Below are 18,373 nucleotides of genomic sequence, written 5' to 3' on the forward strand. Positions count from 1 at the left end.
GATAACAAAGCAGAAAATGGTGTACTAAATGCTAGGGGTATTTTAAAGTTCTTCCAGACACAAAGATTTGAAATAAAACCCCACCTGCTCCAGCCACTTGGGTTGAGTTCCTAACAGTGAAAGGACACAGTGCCTAAAAGTGCTTCCAGAGAAACATTGACTGAATTGAAAGCCAACCTTTCCCTGCAGGCTGAAAAGGTTTCAGTCTGCATTGGCTGTTTTGGACACAGAATTTCACACAGCTTTCTGTCAAACCCTAGAAAGACTGGCATGCAGATCTCCACACATTTCACTAGGGAGTCCAAATTTTGGTATCAATTTGCTGACTAGAATGAACAGGCTCTATAAAATTCTTTCACCTGTCATGTAGTTAGTTCAGTCACTCAGTCATGTCCGACTCTTTGCAACCCCATAGACTGCAGCACATCAGGTTTCCCTGTACATCACCAACTCCCAGAGCTTGCTGAAACTCATGTCCATCCAGTCAGTGATGCCATTCAACCATCTCAACCTCTGTCGCCTCCTTCTCCTGCCTTCAACCTTTCCCAGCATCAGAGTCTTTTCCAATGAGTCAGTTATTTGCATCAGGTGACCAAAGTTTGGAGCTTTGCTTCAGCATCAGTCCTTCCAATGAATAGTCAGGACTGATTTTCTTTAGGATGGACTAGTTTGATCTCCTTGCAGTCCAAGGGACTCTCAAGAGTCTTCAACACCACAGTTCAAAAGCATCAATTCTTTGGCCCTCAGCTGTTTTTATGGTCCAAATTTCACATCCATACATGATTACTGGAAAAACCATAGCTTTGACTAGATGGACCTTTGTCAGTAAAGTAATGTCTCTGCTTTTTAATATGCTGTCCAGGTTGGTCATAGCTTTTATTTCAAGGAGGAAGCGTCTTTTAATTTCATGACTGCAGTCACCATCTGCAGTGATTTTGGAGCCCAAGAAAATCAAGTCTCTCATTGTTTCCATTGTTTTTCCATCTATTTGGCATGAAGTGATGGGACCAGATGCCATGATCTTAGTTTTTTGAATGTTGAGTTTTAAGCCACCTGTCATGTAAGAAGCATAGACTTTGTGCATGGCAGAAAACCTTTAACACATAGTACAGTGGGGATCTCTCTTACTCTTGTTCAGAACACAGATCTTCATGCAGCTTTCAACTTCCTCTAGACATAGCAGAACTGTAGATCTCCAAAATAAATACTACGTACTTCAAACTTCCAGTATACCTTCCACACTTTCAGAAAACAAAGTGCAAAGTGGTTATTACCTATGGCAAGAAACAACCAGTTATATTCTCCAATGGGACAAAGTTGCCGTTAACTGAAGGCTTTCAGCAGGGATTCACCTATCAAATGCTTGGCACACTCTTAGATTTACTCAACTTTACATAGAAAAAGCAAAGGTAAGCTACACAAAACTTTGGAAATGAATCGCTACGTATGTCACAACATGAACTTCCTTAGATAATGAACACTGTTGGGAAAAGTTGTGTTACTGACTTGATAACAAGGTCAAGTGATTACTACAGGCCACTCTTCATCCCAAATGGTGTAAAGAAGCTCATGCTTCTATTCCTAGTTAGAAAAGACTCCCAAGCTTCCTGTTCAAGCTCTAGTTTCACAAAGCTGTCAAATAAAACCCCATCCAGGTGGCAGTAGTGGTAAAGAAACCTGGGTTTTGATCTCTGGATCAGGAAGATCCACTGGAGTAGGGAATGGCAACCCACCCCAGTATTCTTGCTTAGAGAATTCCTTGGACAGAGGATCCTGGCAGGCTACAGTCTGTAGGGGCTGCAAAGAGTCGAACATGACAAAGTGGCTGAGCACGCGCACACACACAAACGTGCACACACACACACGCATGGAGGTTTATGTGTATTCTGATTCCAGAAAACGAATATACGCATACACACAATGTTAGCTTTGATGCTAGCTTACCAGCACCAAAAAAGTTGAAAATTGGCTTTGTGTACTTCAGTTCAGTCACTCAGTCGTGTCTGACTCTTTGTGACCCCATGGACAGCAGCACACCAGGCTTCCCTGTCCATCACCAACTTGCAGAGCTTGTTCAAACTCATGCCCATTGAGTGGGTGATGCCATCCAACCATCTCATTCTCTGTCATCCCCTTCTCCTCCTGCCTTCAATCTTTCCCAGCATCAGGGTCTTTTCCAAAGAGTCAGTTCTTCATATCAGGTGGCCAAAGTTTTGGAGTTTCAGCTTTAACATCAGTCCTTCCAATGAATATTCAGGACATTTCGTTTAGGATGGACTGGTTGGATCTCCTTGCAGTCCAAGGGACTCCCAAGAGTCTTCTCCAACACCACACTTCAAAACAATCAATTCTTCAGCGCTCAGCTTTCTTTATAGTCCAACTCTCACATCCATACATGACTACTGGAAAAACCATAGCCTTGACTAGACGGACCTTTGTGGGCAATCATTGTGCTGTACCTTAAACTTCCAGCGCTGTATGTCAATTACATCTCAATAAAACTTAAAAAACAAAAACATCCAGGAGGGATGGTGTAGTGGCAGTGAGGAGTGGAGGGGTAAGTAGTAGTTAAATTGTGGATATATTTTGAAGACTACCCACATTACTTATTACACAGGGTTATTAAGAGGATCAACTGAGAAGAAATAGTTTGGAAATAATATTTTACATAAATGTTCCAGTCTCTACTACAGAGTCAACATTTGTGATACTGTTCATTTAGAAATTCAGTATTTGGTGGGAAGAGAATACAAATCCATTTTGATTAAATTATAATTAACTATCTGATATTTAATGAACTTTACTAAATCGTGGAATCGAGTTATCTCAAGAGCCTTTTCTAGGTGCTGTCTAAAAAAGCCTACAGAACAGTTTATTATAACCAAGCCTGACTTAAAAAAAAAGAGAGAGATAGGCATATACACTAATACAGTAGTGGAAAGGGAGTGAGAGATGCTATATACAAAAACAGCCTTGCAAAACTGCATCCACGGGACCTGGCAAATCTACCACAAGACTTTCTAGAGCACAACACCATGGCATGTGTTAACCTGAGGTAGATCTCAACTCCTCTGGAGCAGGAGCTTTCTAAAACGAGATGCACCCTTTAAACACAAAACATGACGGTGCCTCCCGCACTGTGAAATTCAGTATGCTTCCTTCCAGGCAGAACACAAGTGTCCCAAGAGGGACAGAGTCTGGTACAAAGTGCCGCTTTCCAGCAGTGCCAGAGCCGCTGAAATAGGAGCTAGGCTTTACTTCCTACCCTCTCCTATCAACTGCCATCCTGTCTGGACTATTACTGACTCCCCCTGATGGGCCTTTCTGTTGGCTTTTGTTGTTAAAAGCAGATTTTACTCTAGGTGGTCAAACACTTGGTTGTAAGGTGAAGGGGTTTCATGGAAATGGCAAAACTGCCACAAGGGTGGTAACATGTTTTACTGTAGCTATTAAGACACCAGAAAATTATCAAGAGCTTTCAAATCTTACCACTGGAAGTGTGTTCTGTATACCAAAGCATCAGCAGGGAGGCAGAAATGCAAACTCTCAGGTTCCCAAACCTGCTGACTCAGACTCTTCAGCGCGGGAAGAAACTCCAAGTGATTCTTAACTTGCTTAAGTTTAAGAAGTACTGTTTACAACACAAATGCACTAGCTCTTAGATATACCAGGGGTGTGGTTAGTAAGAAAAAGCGTTTTTATTCTTACCTATTTAAGAATTCAATTGTTGAGTGTGAAAGTTATTCTATCCTATCACCACAGTCCTTGATTAGCGCTCACTTCACATTTACAGAGTATTTATGTAATGTCTTACCTACCAGTATGTCAGGAACCAGTTAAGTCAGCAAAATAAAAAAAAATGAGCTGCACAAATGCACACTATGAATGCTATGCTAGGTCACTTCAGTCGTGTCCAACTCTGTGCGACCCCAGAGACGGCAGCCCACCAGGCTCCCCCGTCCCTGGGATTCTCCAGGCAAGAACACTGGAGTGGGTTGCCATTTCCTTCTCCAATGCATGAAAGTGAAAAGTGAAAGTGAAGTCGCTCAGTCGTATCCGACTCTTAGCGACCCCATGGACTGCAGCCTGCCAGGCTCCTCTGTCCATGGGATTTTCCAGGCAAGAGTACTGGAGTGGGGTGCCATTGCTTTCTCCGGCACACTATGAATAGAGACTCATAATTTTAACTTACATCAAGACAACATTAATGTTCAAATCATTTCATCCTACAAGAAAATATACACATTTGCCAGAAGCAATTCTGACATTTTACCAATACATTTCAGATTAATTTCTAGGTAAGCAGTTAATATATGTGTATATACATAAACCTGTATGTGTACATAGTCAATATATGCATGTTTGTATAAACATATATGCAAACATACATCTGCATACACACGTCAACCACACGCACATGTATACACACAGTGTATACACACTTCTGGCCTGTAAGGAGCTAGCTAACTAGCCAACTATCAAACATGGCTACATGGTCTCCTGAAAAGCAGAGGTGGCCAAGGCTTTATTTCCTCAAAGATAGCAATTCATTCAAGAGTAAACAATATTTCAAAAATAGGCAGAAAATCTGTTCTGAAACTATGGAAGTGTATCTCAATTCTCTGAACCATGGATCTCAAAACCAAGGAACCCTGCCCAGTAGTACCAGTCAAGACACCTGTCTACCTTATTCACAAAGACTCAGAGGACACTTACCAAACATGTGCCGCTGAACAATTTTTTAAAAAAGAAAAAAATCACAACTCAGGAAATAAAGGTTCAATAATTAAACCCTGAATGAACAAATCAATAATAGTTTTACACAGAAAATTGAGAATAAACTGTCTCAATTTTACATTACTATTTTTTAAAGGGGAAAGAAGACAAGACCCCTTTTCATCTCATATTCAATTATCAGTAAATTCTTTAAAATATTCAGAACTCCAATGTTTAGGACAGTGTGACTAATTATGGTTTATCTGAAGAGGAGCTCTTGAAGCTTTTAACCACAATCTTCAGGAAGCTATTTCAAGTGGCACGGAAACTTTCAGAGGGGCGCTGACTACTTCTGTACACTGTGAGTGCTCGAGACGAAACTCCTACCCTACCTTCAAACTCTCTCCGTCATTACCATCCTTTATTTGCATGATCAGACTGAGACAGGAAAACTCAGAAAGGGCAATATTCCACTGTGCCTTTTAATTTTTCCTGTAAACTGAAATATGAAGGAGTGAAGGAAGGAAAAGAGGGAAGAAGGAAATAGAACCCATTATTTCTTACCACTAAAATCTGATAAGTATCTCTGATGGAAAAAAGAGAAGACGTCTATTTTAAAATTATTTTAATTTACAAATAGAAAACATCTTGGAAGAAAAAAATGAAAGAAAAACATAAAACACACAGACAAATTTCTGCTCCATCAGCTTCTCAAATCCTCACTTGTTCACCAATCCCCAAGATGAAAACTTCTTTTCTAAAAAGGTATTCAGCCACCACTGTAAAAGAAAGAAAGATGGTCAATTTTGAGTATTAAAGATTTTAATAATAATAAATTTGAAATTCAATATGCTCTAATTTTATGGAACCAGAACCAGTTATTTGAGAACCACATCTATATTACTCCAAAACAGCACAAAAGAGAAGAAACTGAACTTTAAAATCTTGGAACTGAAAAGGCCCTTACAGATAATGTGGCTGTTGGAACAGGCTTCATCTGTTAAAACTCAGAATCCTCATTTGAAAAACATGCTTAACAGCATAGCATAATGTCTTTCATAACAAGATGAAAAATATGAATTATATAACAGGACTGTTAGTTGAGAACTTTTTCAATTTGATGTACAAACTGGTTCTCAACCACTGTATCTTACCCAAACCACTCAGAAACCTGGATTAATAACAAAAATTGCCTTCCCTATAGAAGAACGTCTAAGTTTCAACAGCAAGAACATTAAAATAATATACTCAGATACATGTTTTAAAACTGTAATGTTAAGGAAAGAAGATAATTCCAGTACTAGATGAAAGTTCACTTGGGATTTTCTGTAACATCTTACTGAAAAACCTGAACAAACAATTTGGCCAACCCAAAAATACTCCTAAAAACAAGAGCCCTGCATCTAAACTTTAACATAAAGTACTAAGGGCTTACTTCATTACACTGTATTGCTTAAATTAAAATGCCCACAACTACATAAATCCTTTAACTTATAACCCTGTGGATATTAATTCTGACTGCTATAATTGTACAGAAGAGGAAAAAAAATCATAAGGAAAACAGAGTGATAACTCAGCCTAATGAGAGAGTAGTTTGTTTATTCTTCACTTGCTATCATCTCAAAATGATTTTAACAGTGATTTATATGCTCTTTCAACAGGAAAAAAGATTTCTTTCAGTTTTACAGTTGTCATGGCATATCATGAAAAGAGTAAGTTTTCTGATAGCTTTTTTCACAAAATGTTTCTTTTGGTCCTCACTTTAATGTAAAAACTATCTAGAGATATAAACTTTTAACTCTTTATTTTGATACATTTTTGTTACTAGAAGAATAGTTTTCTAAGCAACTAGCTTCCTAAACGGAGAAGGCAATGGCAACCCACTCCAGTACTCTTGCCTGGAAAATCCCATGGACGGAGGAGCCTGGTGGGCTGCAGTCCATGGGGTCGCTAAGAGTCGGACACGACTGAGCAACTTCACTTTCACTTCTCACTTTCATGCATTGGAGAAGGAAATGGCAACCCACTGCAGTGTTCTTGCCTGGAGAATCCCAGAGACGGGGGAGCCTGGTGGGCTGCCATCTATGGGGTCGCACAGAGTCAGACATGACTGAAGTGACTTAGCAGCAGCTTCCTAAAAGTCAGAGCTCAACTATCTCTAAGCAGTAAGATTTGCAAAAGATATACTGTGCCTGCTGTAGAAATTAGAATTAAGAGAAAGAAAATTTTTAACACTGGTTTCAAAGACCTGTTGGGAACATCTCAGTGTCAAAAAGGTGTACTGAGAGTGCCTCATCCTAAAAGGTACTTTAGACCACAACTCATATAATGAAATAAAAGATGTTCTAACATAAAACTAAGATAAATAACAATGCTGAAGAGATTCAAAATTCAGAAGTCTTCTATAAGGGAAATCTAGCAAAAAGTAATTTAACAAGGGTAATGTTCCATTCTTAGGCTAAAAACAAACCACACCAAGTAAACCCAAGATAAAGGAAATTTATTTAGTAGTTATTTGTGAGAAACTGTCTGAAGACTTGAGTCTTAGCAAGAAAATATCCACAATAGGCAATGGAGTGTAGGTACCGGATTTTTAAGAGGGCTAATGAAATGCAAACTGGAGCCTGAAGCGAGGCCTGTGACTCAGAATGAGTAATGGCCTGCACAGTGGCTAAGAACTGAGGCTCTGGAAACTGGATTTCACATGCTGCTCTACCACTTACAGGCATGCAATGTACTTACTCTCTATGCCTCAGTTTCTTCACCTATAAAATGGGCACAATAACACTGCTAATCTCACACAACTGTCACGAGAGTTAAAAAGGTCAACTCACACCAAGCTGTGTGTCCTCGGCACACACCAAGTGCATAATAAATGTTAACAATTATTACTACCATTGTGATCATTAGAAAAAGGTTAAGAACCTTACATCGTTCACTTAATTCGACACTTACTCAAGTGCTTTCAGTATGCACAAGAGAATACTGTACTAGGTTCTGTAGTACATATATATACACATATCTACAATATAGACGTATGTATACACATATGCATGAATATACAATCATATATTAGTATTACATTATCAATTAAGAAATAATTCTGTAAGTTACACCTGTCTGACAATGGGCTAGGAAGCTGCATAGCAGAAGCACTGAGCTGACATCACAGACTCCACTCTACCCACTATTTACTGATTAGGTAGCGGCTGTAGACCAAAGACACTGAGGCTCAGCTTTCCTAATTCTACTTGAGGATTTGCTCCATGATTCCAAAATTCCAAAAATGGCTTTCCTCACTAGGAATATAGCAGAGATTTCTGAACTGATGGAGGAGCTTTGAGATACTTGGTCCTTTCCAGGTCTAACTCTCCGTGATCCTTTGTAGCAAGTCTGCATAACAGCTATGAAAACCTACTTAAGAAATCCACCTGACCATGCTCATTCAGTCACGTGTCATTTAAAAGACAACTTCCACAAGCATCCACAGTAAAATATCCAGTACTTAAGAGATTTATAGTTTACAAAGCATCTCCACCTTATAAAATAAGCCTAAAAGGCTTATCTCAGGATTAGATATCTAAATGACAGGTAAGGCTCAGAGACCAAGCAAATACAAAATCACAGAGCAAATAAGTACTACAACAGGTACTAAGTCTTTACACCAACAAAATTGCCTAAAGCTGCCTGCTCTAACTGCACACTGCCCCAAGCTGTCCCAACTCATGAGTGCTTAATGAATCTAAAAAGCAGAAGCATTTAGAAAAGAATAAAGCAATTCCAGTGTTTTCCAGCCTTTTCTCCTCCTAATATACTTAAGTGTATTAGTATCAGTGTCTCATTACATTAACCACAACTTCCATTTAGGTTTGAAAATTGTTTTTTAGGTTTTACATGACTTAAGTCACTTATCTTTTCTATAGCCCTAGTCAGGAACTATTATCCCTATTGAATACACGGGACACAAAGGAGCTAAGTTGTCCAAAGTTATGACAGCTATTAAGTACTAAGAAAAATCTGAATATAGGTAACCTGGTTTAAGTTTGAACTCTACTACTATAGTGATCCTCAGATGGGGAATATTTCCTCTGCACCTTAATGCTGACAAGTTCATGTACTGCACAAAGAGAACCTGGATTTGAATACTGGTTCTATCACTGAATACCTGTTTTATCTCATACTGAGTACATTTAACTAGCTTCTTCAATCCTTTAAAATTTTACTTATTAAAAAATGACTGCCTATCTCACAGAGTAGCTTTAAAAATTATGTAAATATAAAGTTACTTTGAATTATCTGGTACTCAGTAAATAGCAGTAGATTCTATCAACATTAAAAAAATCAAAGAAACATTATCTATATATTAACCAAATAGCAGACTGTCAACTCAAATGGTCTGCATTTTCATTTTATCCTTGATAGTGTCTGTTTCAAAAAGTTTACTTACACAATGATGTTATTAATAGGAATATGGATCAATTTCACAAAAAAGCCAATGAATCCCATTATAGCGAATCCTATTGCTGTTGCCATGGCAATCTTCTGGAATTCTGGATTTAGAAACACAAAATTTACATTACTTTTTGCACTGTCACCGCAAATAAAGGGGGAAAAATTAGCACTGACATAAATAAACTTACTGGTATACACTTCTCCTGATAATAAGAAAGCATTTTTTTTTAAAAACATGATGTATTAATAGTAAATAAAATACGACAGATTTTTAATTTTCCTAATATTTAAGGAAATATAAAAATGAAGTGCATGTTCATGCTAGTGAATCCATCAATAAACAGAGAAATATTTATCTTCCTAGCAAATGACCAGAATACCAAAAAGGAAACATGAATACACAGTATTTGTCTTAAAAACTTGTAACATTGATAAAAACATCAACTATAAAATCACAGAATGTAATTTTTTATAAATAATAGCCCCACTCTCTTTGATATTATCATGAAGCCAAAAAACAAGGCTTGAAAAACTGAATAGGGTCAAACACAGTTTTATGTAAAGGTTCAGACCCTGTAATGTTTCCATTTAACACTACTTCCTCAGGGAAGCTCTCCCTGCTTGGTTAGATTGGTTAGTCCTCCTAAAACATGCTGGTACACCTTCCTCTATCTACCTTACATAACACGTACCACAGCAGTAACTAAAAATTATAATTGTCATTATTTGTTTATGATTGTCTTCCCTCAAAGATTCTAAGCTCCACAAGAGCAAGGACCATTCCCTAGTACATAATTTTACATATTATGCTATATATGTAGTATAATATGTAATATTACATTGTCTATTATATTCCCAGTCCTAACTCAGGCAGCAGTCAAAAAAAGAGCAGAGATAGACAAATTCTAGCGCATCTTTGGACGGGGAGGCCCGGCATGCTGCGATTCACGGGGTTGCAAAGAGTTGGACACGACTGAGCGACTGAACTGAACTGAGTGCATCTTTTAACACATCAATTATGATAAATAAGAAACTTCCTAGGTTGGTACCAACTATGCTGTTGATTTCATTATAAGGCCTTTTTTGTTTGGGAGAGGTTTAGGGGAAGAGTGACATAGCATGAAGAGTTTCAAAAGATTTTTCAGAGTGGAAATGTGAAAGATACTGAAAAGTCATTACATATGACCAAGGCAAAGGCAACATGGAAAATAAGGCTGTAACAAATAACCTTGTAAGTCTGGAAAACACATAAAAAAGAAAAATCTGTAAGGGATGCACAAAGTACACAAAACGTAGCAAAAACTGACAATTCCAAAAAACAATAAAGCAAAAATAAATAAATTAAAGTGATGAAAGAAGTACAACGATTATTAAACAGGAAGACATTAATAAAGGGCTTAGAGAATGCAAAAAATTAATTTTTTTCCTCTCATTCCAAAGCAATTACCTTTTCTATCAGGTTTGGTGCATCTTTTAACCAGCCGAATTGAGTCTTTCACAAACTGCCGACTTGGCTCAACGAACTGCATTACCTGATCCATGATGTCTGTTTAAAAACCAAAAATGAAAAAAAAGATGATCACTGGTGTTACTTACTATAGCTTCAAGGACTTGCCGACTCATATCAAAACGTAAATGAGATCATCCTGATATGAGTGGGTGGATTTCATCTCATTAAAAAAAAAAGAAATTAGACTCCAAGAGTAAATCAACACTATTTTTTGTAATCTCCAAAACAAAGGCAGTAAAAAAACACAGGTCTTGCCCCTGTTCTCAATGATCAAGGTGCATGCTCTTAACATAAAAGGGCACTCACTACTAAAGGCTAAGCACCGGACAATACATCCACTCCTTACACACCCTGCAGTCCTCTCACTGTTCCTGTTAAGGAATCAACAGTGTTGAGATGCAACCAAGCATTTTCTATATTTTACTTTAAACTCCCGGGACACCAGTGTCTGGCGCGGTGAGTGCCGATTGGGATGCTTCAAGAGCCTAGAGTAGAGGCAAATGTGGACTTCAATCTGATTGTTCTCTATCTATACAATTTTTAAAACCACAAAATCTGGGTAAACCAAGATTCAGATTTTCAGAAGCTATTTGGCTAAATTCTAAATCTTTGGCTTTGGACACACTTTTTAAGGAAAACGGCTACACATTTTATCAACAGGTTCTTCTGTGGAATCTATCACACAACTGGAATGTCATCCAATCCTTAACAGTCACTGGTATTTAATGTAACAGCTAATGAAACCAGCTCCTTACTTGTACTTCACTTATTTCTAGCACAACAGTGGCCAGGGACAGTTGAATTAAGGCCATTCATAAGAGGAGGTGGTGGTTCTACAAATCCCTTTCTATGAAATGTAGCCTCTCTAGGCCCTAGTTTTCTTACCCAGGGTGGGTTGCTAAAACAAGATATATGAAACACTCAAAGTATGTCAGGAATTCTATAAACATTCTAGGCCAGGTATGCCAGGCCCAGAATGTTTTCATTTAACTGTTCTTCAACTCCAGTGAGGTTAAAATTTATAGATATCTTGATGAAAGCGAAGCACCTTTTTTTCCTAGACAAAAAAAGCGTTAACACCCGAAACACTGCACTGAATGTCAGGGAAGGGGATCCAATAACCCCTCCTGAACTGATTCAGATTCTAGATTCACTCTCCCACGTCACAGCACAAGACTGAGCTCTCGAAGACACATTCCACGGCCTCAGAGCCGACCCCGAAGGGACCCTCTCTGACTACAGAACCGAGTGGAAACGTTCCCACAGAGGTGGCCAAGGACGGGCGACCTCAAAGCTTAGGCCCGGGCCAAGAGTCGGCCGGAGGGATCGAGGCCCTGGAAGCCCTTCTCCGTCAGACTCGCGGCTCTGAGTCAGCTTTCCCCGACGCCTTGCGGACAGGCAGCAGGCGGCCGGAGGGCTCCCTGACGCCCTCTGCCTTCGCTAGTGCCCAAAGGGTAGCTCCGAGCTCCAGCCACACGAAACCTCACCTGCTCCGCGTCTGCTCAACAGCCAAAGACACGTAGCACAAGAGCCGACAGACAGACGCCCACAGGAACCGGAAACCACGCCCAAATACCAGCAGCCCACCCCTCCGTTCATTGGGCTTTTGGGAATACGTCAGCGCGCAGGCGTAGTCCGATGTTCGTCTGGACTACACTTCCGGAAACAAGCGCACCGATTGCACAGCTACGGCACAGAACTTGGCTTAGGCCTTTCGCGGCCTGCGTGGGGAATGGGGAGTTGCGTTTGTCGCGTGGGCCCCTCCGCTGCCTGGGCGGGGCGTGCATGGTGTGGGCGGTGCTGCGTGGCAAGGTGGCAAGAGCTCTTCCGCTGTGTGGGTGGGCTGCGTGGCTTGTACCTTCCGCTGCGTGAGCGGGACGCGGGCGTGGCGTTCGTCTCTTGGACGCCTGCGCTGCCTGGGCGGGGCGTGCATGGCGTGGGCGGGGCTGCGTGGCCCCTTGGCGGTGTGGGCAGGGCTTACTCCTGGTCCGGTTCTTCATCCCGAGCTGCTCCCTTGGAGAGTTACCTTTGCAGAGCAGGTCCGTAGGACAGGGGATTGGCTCTGATGTGTTTCGTCTTGGACGGTTATCTCCTGATTGCCTATTCCTTTGTATGTATTTAATTGTATTGGTCATCATGAACCTTATAAGTAATATAGTGTTTTATGACCAGTCTCACTCAACATTCTCATACCCCCAAAAGCTCGCTTTCCTCTGTATTCCTCTTTGGAGTTCCCTTGGAATGGAAGCCTTCATTCTCTGGGTTTTGCCAGTGGGAACGTGGTACAATGTATGTATGTAATCTTGACTATGGCTTTTGCTGAGACTATTGATGGTTGGTGGTAGGTGGTGAGCTTGTCAAGGTGTGATTTTATGTTTTTAGAGTGAGTCAATCTTTTCAACAATTAGTTATCAAGCATCTACTGTGTATAATACTTTATTTTACTAGGTGCTGTGAATGAGCCAGACGTGTGGTAAGGGAATTTACAGAGTAGGGAAGGGAACAAACAAGAAAACAAAGTAACTATAGTTAATAAAATACTATGTGCAAATAAAAAACCTTCATGGATCACAGGCATGTCTTTAGGAAGGGGCCTACATAACTCAATGGAACTATGAGCCTTGCTTTGCAGGGTCACCCAAGATGGCCAGTCATAGTGAAGAATTCGGACAAAACATGTTTTATAAATAAAAAAGGTGTCGTGAAGGGGGACGGGGGAGTAAAGAATGGCAGTGTAAAGACAGCATTCCTTTGGATGTTCACTATAGGACTCTTAAGGCACCGGGCTAAAGATGAACAATTCTTTAAAACCCCAATCTTCCAGAATTTTAAAATTCTTTAAATTAAGGCAGAATGCACATATGAACCTACTGTATGTATGGACTACCTGCAGTGCAGTGTATGAAAACTGTTAAAAACATGAATTCCTGACCTCTACCCACTGAATAAGAATATTTGGATGTTTAGGGGTTAGAAACCTATATAGTTTTAAAACTTACTACGCTTTCTTAGGTACTGAAGTTCATAGCACTGAGAGATCTAACCCCTCTCTGAACTCTGCTCTCTCAGCTGCTCACATGTGTTCCTCTGGTAGCCTTGTGCTTCATTGTTAGGCCAAGAGAGGAAGTGTTTCTGAGACCGCTGGGCTTTGAAAAAGTTTTTACTCTGCTTCATGACCAGCATATCCTGTAGTCAAGTATTTTCTGCAATGAGTACTGATATTAACAGGGTCCAGTATTTTGTTTTGACATGGACAAAAACCCATAATGGTATCATCACATATGTGGAAAACCTAGGGCTAGAAAACATATATATTTGTGTGTGTGTATATATATATATATATACTTATATGTATTTGCGTATATATCTGTATATGTATTTGTGTGTGTGTGTGTATATATATATATATATCTGTGTATATTTGTATGTATATATGTATATCTCAGGTGCCCATCACTCTGATACATATATATTTATGTATACAGAAAAGCACACCATGAGCATTGTGGACCCCACATTCAAATATTATGTCCTTGTTATTTAGGTGAGAAAAAATTTTTATATTCGGGACTTCCCAGGTGACATTAGTGGTAAAGAACCCGCCTGCCAATGCAGGAAATGCAAGAGATGTGGGTTCGATCCCTGAGTTGGGAAGATCCCCTGGGAGGAGGGTACAGCAACCCAGTCTAGTATTCTTGCCAGGAGAATCCCATGGACAGAGGATCTTGGTGAGTTACAATCCATGAGGTCACAAAGAGTCTGCACAAGTGAAGCGACTTAGCACACATGCACACATATTTTTATATCCACACTCAAGTACTTAAAGTTTCAATTTCTTGAATCGTGAATTTATAGACATAGAAATGCCAAATATCATACAAGCTTAATACAGCCTTTTACCATGGAAGAGGTGAATTAGAACTATACTATAGCAACATTCCTGTATTTGTCATGAAGTGGTTTAGTAGACTATGCAACCACTGAAAAATAAAAGACTATGCGACCACTAAAAAATAAAAGACTACGTGATGACTAAAAAAATAAAAACTACTATATAGTTTTTCACTATATAGCTGAAAAACCAATTGTGTATTAGAATAGCATGAATGCCATTTCTCTGAAGATAAATATACAATCCACCCAAAACCCAAAAGGAGGCAAGAAAGGAAGAACAGAGAAAAGAACATTAAAAGCAGTCCAGAAAAACAAACAAAGCAGGAGAAGTAAGTATAATCACATCTGTAATTTCATTACATCTAAATATAATTTTTAAGTTTAAAAAGCAAATGTCAAAGTGATTGAAAAATACAAAGATTTAGCTATATACTGATTGCATAAATACACTTTAAATATAAAGACATAGGTTGCAAGTAAATAGATGGAAATGAAAGCAATGAAAAGATGTCAAAATTTGATACCAGGGTTTGTTGATACCAGATAATAGTAGATAACGTAGACTTTAACATAGGAATTACTGGAGATACAAAGAGGGTATTTAAATAATGATAAAAAGTATATCAATCATAATACCTTTACCAGGAAGGTATCTCAATCACAAATTTCTGTGCACCTAGTAACAGCTTCAAAATACAGGGGAAAAAATTACAAACAATTCTACGAACAAGCAGGAGATTTTAAGTCTTCATTCCACAACTCAACAGCATTAGACAAAAAAGAAAATCAACAAAGAAATAGAAGATCTGAACAACTTTGTCAACTACTCTACCCTAATTAGTCTAGTAGTGGAGCACTACCCCAAAAAGTGCGAATATACATTGATTTCAAGTGCACATGGTAACTTTACGACGATATACACTAGGTCATAAAATAAGTCTTAAATAAAAGAGCAATCAAATCATACACTGTTTTCCCTGACCATTGTAGAGTTAGAAATCTATAAAAACTAGATACCAAGAAAAATCCCAGTTCAGTTCAGTTCAGTTCAGTCACTCAGTCGTGTCCAACTCTTTGCGACCCCATGAATCGCAGCACACCAGGCCTCCCTGTCCATCACCAACTCCCAGAGTTCACTCAGACTCACGTCCATCGAGTCAGTGATGCCATCCAGCCATCTCATCCTCTGTTGTCCCCTTCTCCTCCTGCCCCCAATCCCTCCCAGCATCAGAGTCTTTTCCAATGAGTCAACTCTCTGCATGAGGTGGCCAAAGTACTGGAGTTTCAGCTATAGCATCATTCCTTCCAAAGAAATCCCAGGGCTGACCTCCTTCAGAATGGACTGGTTGGATCTCCTTGCAGTCCAAGGGACTCTCAAGAGTCTTCTCCAACATCACAGTTCAAAAGCATCAATTCTTTGGTGCTCAGCCTTCTTCACAGTCCAACTCTTACATCCATACATGACCACAGGAAAAACCATAGCCTTGACTAGACGAACCTTTGTTGGCAAAGTAATGTCTCTGCTTTTGAATATGCTATCTAGGTTGGTCATAACTTTCCTTCCAAGGAGTAAGCGTCTTAATTTCATGGCTGCAGTCGCCATCTGCAGTGATTTTGGAGCCCCCCAAAATAACACTGTTTCCACTGTTTCCCCATATATTTCCCATGAAGTGATGGGACCGGATGCCATGATCTTCGTTTTCTGAATGTTGAGATTTAAGCCAACTTTTTCACTCTCCACTTTGACTTTCATCAAGAGGCTTTTGAGTTCCTCTTCACTTTCTGCCATAAGGGTGGTGTCATCTGCATATCTGAGGTTATTGATATTTCTCCCGGCAATCTTGATTCCAGCTTGTGTTTCTTCCAGTCCAGCGTTTCTCATGATATACTCTGCATATAAGTTAAATAAGCAGGGTGACAATATACAGCCTTGATATTAAATAACATGCTTCTAAATAAATAATCCAAAGAGTCAAAGAAGGAGTCACAAGAGAAATTAGAAAATTTATTGAACCAAATGAGAATGTAGTATACCAAACTGAAAGATCACTATACACTCCCAAGAATGTATAAAAAGGTTGACAACATCAAATCTGGGCATAAGTATAGATCAATCAGAACTCTTATCATTGTCAACAAGAATGTAAAATGATAGATAGCAGTTTTATAAAGCTCAGTATATATCACCCTAAATAATCCTTCAATTTCAATGTTATTTACTGAAAAGATGTGAAAATATATTCACCAAAGGACTTGTACAAAAATATAGACAAAAAACTAAAAGTGAGTCAGGGATCCATCAATACAGAATGGATGGACAAAACGATGTATTTCCACATCGTTTCCACTAATTCACAATCGAGAAAAAAATATATATCTATATATATATATATATATATATATATATATATTTGTATATGTTTATGTAACAACATTAAGAGTGAAAGTCGTTCAGTCGTGTCTGACTCTTTACGACTCCATGGACTATATAGTCCATGGAATTCTCCAGGCCAGAATACTGGAGTGGGTAGCCTATCCCTTCTCCAGTGGATCTTCCCAACCCAGGAATCAAACTGAGGTCTTCTACATTGCCGGTGGATTCTCTGTCAACTGAGCTACCAGGGAAGCCCATAACAACATTGATGAATATCAAAAACACTGGTGAATGAAAGAAGTCTATGCAAAAGACTGCATACTATAAATAATATTCAGAAGACATTCTAGACTAGGCAAAATTAATATATGGTGAAACAGGGTTTGGGTGTAGGGAACTTGGGGGTGAACAGTAATGTAACTTAACAGGGGTTAGGATTAAATAGGAGTCTTAGTTCAAACTGAAATAACAAAACACCACTAACTGGATGGTTTACACAGTAAACACATTTCTCCCAGTTCTAGAAGATAGAATGCCAGTGTGGTTGGGTTCTTGGTAGAGGGTGTCACCCTGGTTACCAATGGCTGTCTTCTCAACTTATCCACAATTACTCTAATCCCACCATGGGGACTCCACCCTTATCACCTAATTACCTCCCAAAGCCCCACTTCCAAGTGCCATTGCATAGCTGCTTCAACAATGAACCTGCATTCATCGCTGAATATTCGATCCAAGGAACGGTTGTGTGCATTTCTCACAGCTCACTAAATGGTACTCTTAAGGTGTGCATTCTACCATATCTAAAATTCACCTCAAAAAATAAAGCACTATACATGAATACTGAACTCTAGCTGAATGATATAGCTGCTGACAGAAGTAACATGTACAAGTAGAAGGACAATCATTGTAAGGCTCACTTGCGGTTGTATGGATATTCACTGAACAATTCAACTCAACTTATATGTATGTTTGAAAATTCTTGTGGGAAAAAGTCTAATATGCACAGCACTAAATGAAGTTTAAAAAATTTTGTCCTGACATGCTGAATATAAATTGAAAGTATACACGGTAGAAATTTTAAGTTGTCCCTCAATTTAAAAAATCAGTGAAAGATTGATAGTGTTATTTGATATAAGCTGAATCAGCCCTCCATTTAGATTTCCAAGTCTTTGTATGAAGTAAGAAAATGTTCAAAAACCCTTGTATAGATACAGGATTTAAAAAAAAAAAGCTTAATATACCCTCCAGGTAGTTTGAGTAAAATTTCAATTGCATATGGGATATATGATATTTTCTACATTTATTTTACTCCCAAGTAGATCTCTGTGCTCATTTGAGAGTTAAAAGTTCCATCTCTATATCTTTTATAGATTTTCAGAATGGGTACAGGCATACCTCAGAGACATGAGTTTGTTTCCAGACCAGTG

The 18,373-nt window shown here is 39.0% G+C and overlaps 1 protein-coding gene across 2 annotated transcripts; it reads right to left on the reverse strand.

Moving 5' to 3' along the window:
* Positions 1–5,181: 5,181 nt before the first annotated feature.
* Positions 5,182–12,491, reverse strand: SEC61G (Sec61 translocon gamma subunit). Of its 2 annotated transcripts, XM_027523132.1 has the most exons (4): positions 12,166–12,449; positions 10,616–10,714; positions 9,164–9,266; positions 5,182–5,495 (listed from the first exon to the last, which is right to left on the reverse strand). In XM_027523132.1, the coding sequence occupies exons 1-4, from the start codon at positions 12,275–12,277 to the stop codon at positions 5,486–5,488; spliced, it is 324 nt and encodes a 107-aa protein (XP_027378933.1). In that variant the 5' UTR covers positions 12,278–12,449; the 3' UTR covers positions 5,182–5,485. The 2 variants fall into 2 exon arrangements, with proteins under 2 accessions (XP_027378933.1, XP_027378934.1); XM_027523133.1 differs by lacking the exon at positions 9,164–9,266 and having other exon boundaries at positions 5,327–5,495; positions 12,166–12,491.
* Between the last annotated feature and the right edge of the window lie 5,882 nt (positions 12,492–18,373).

Source organism: Bos indicus x Bos taurus, chromosome 22 (assembly GCF_003369695.1).
Source record: "Bos indicus x Bos taurus breed Angus x Brahman F1 hybrid chromosome 22, Bos_hybrid_MaternalHap_v2.0, whole genome shotgun sequence".
NCBI lineage: Eukaryota > Metazoa > Chordata > Mammalia > Artiodactyla > Bovidae > Bos > Bos indicus x Bos taurus.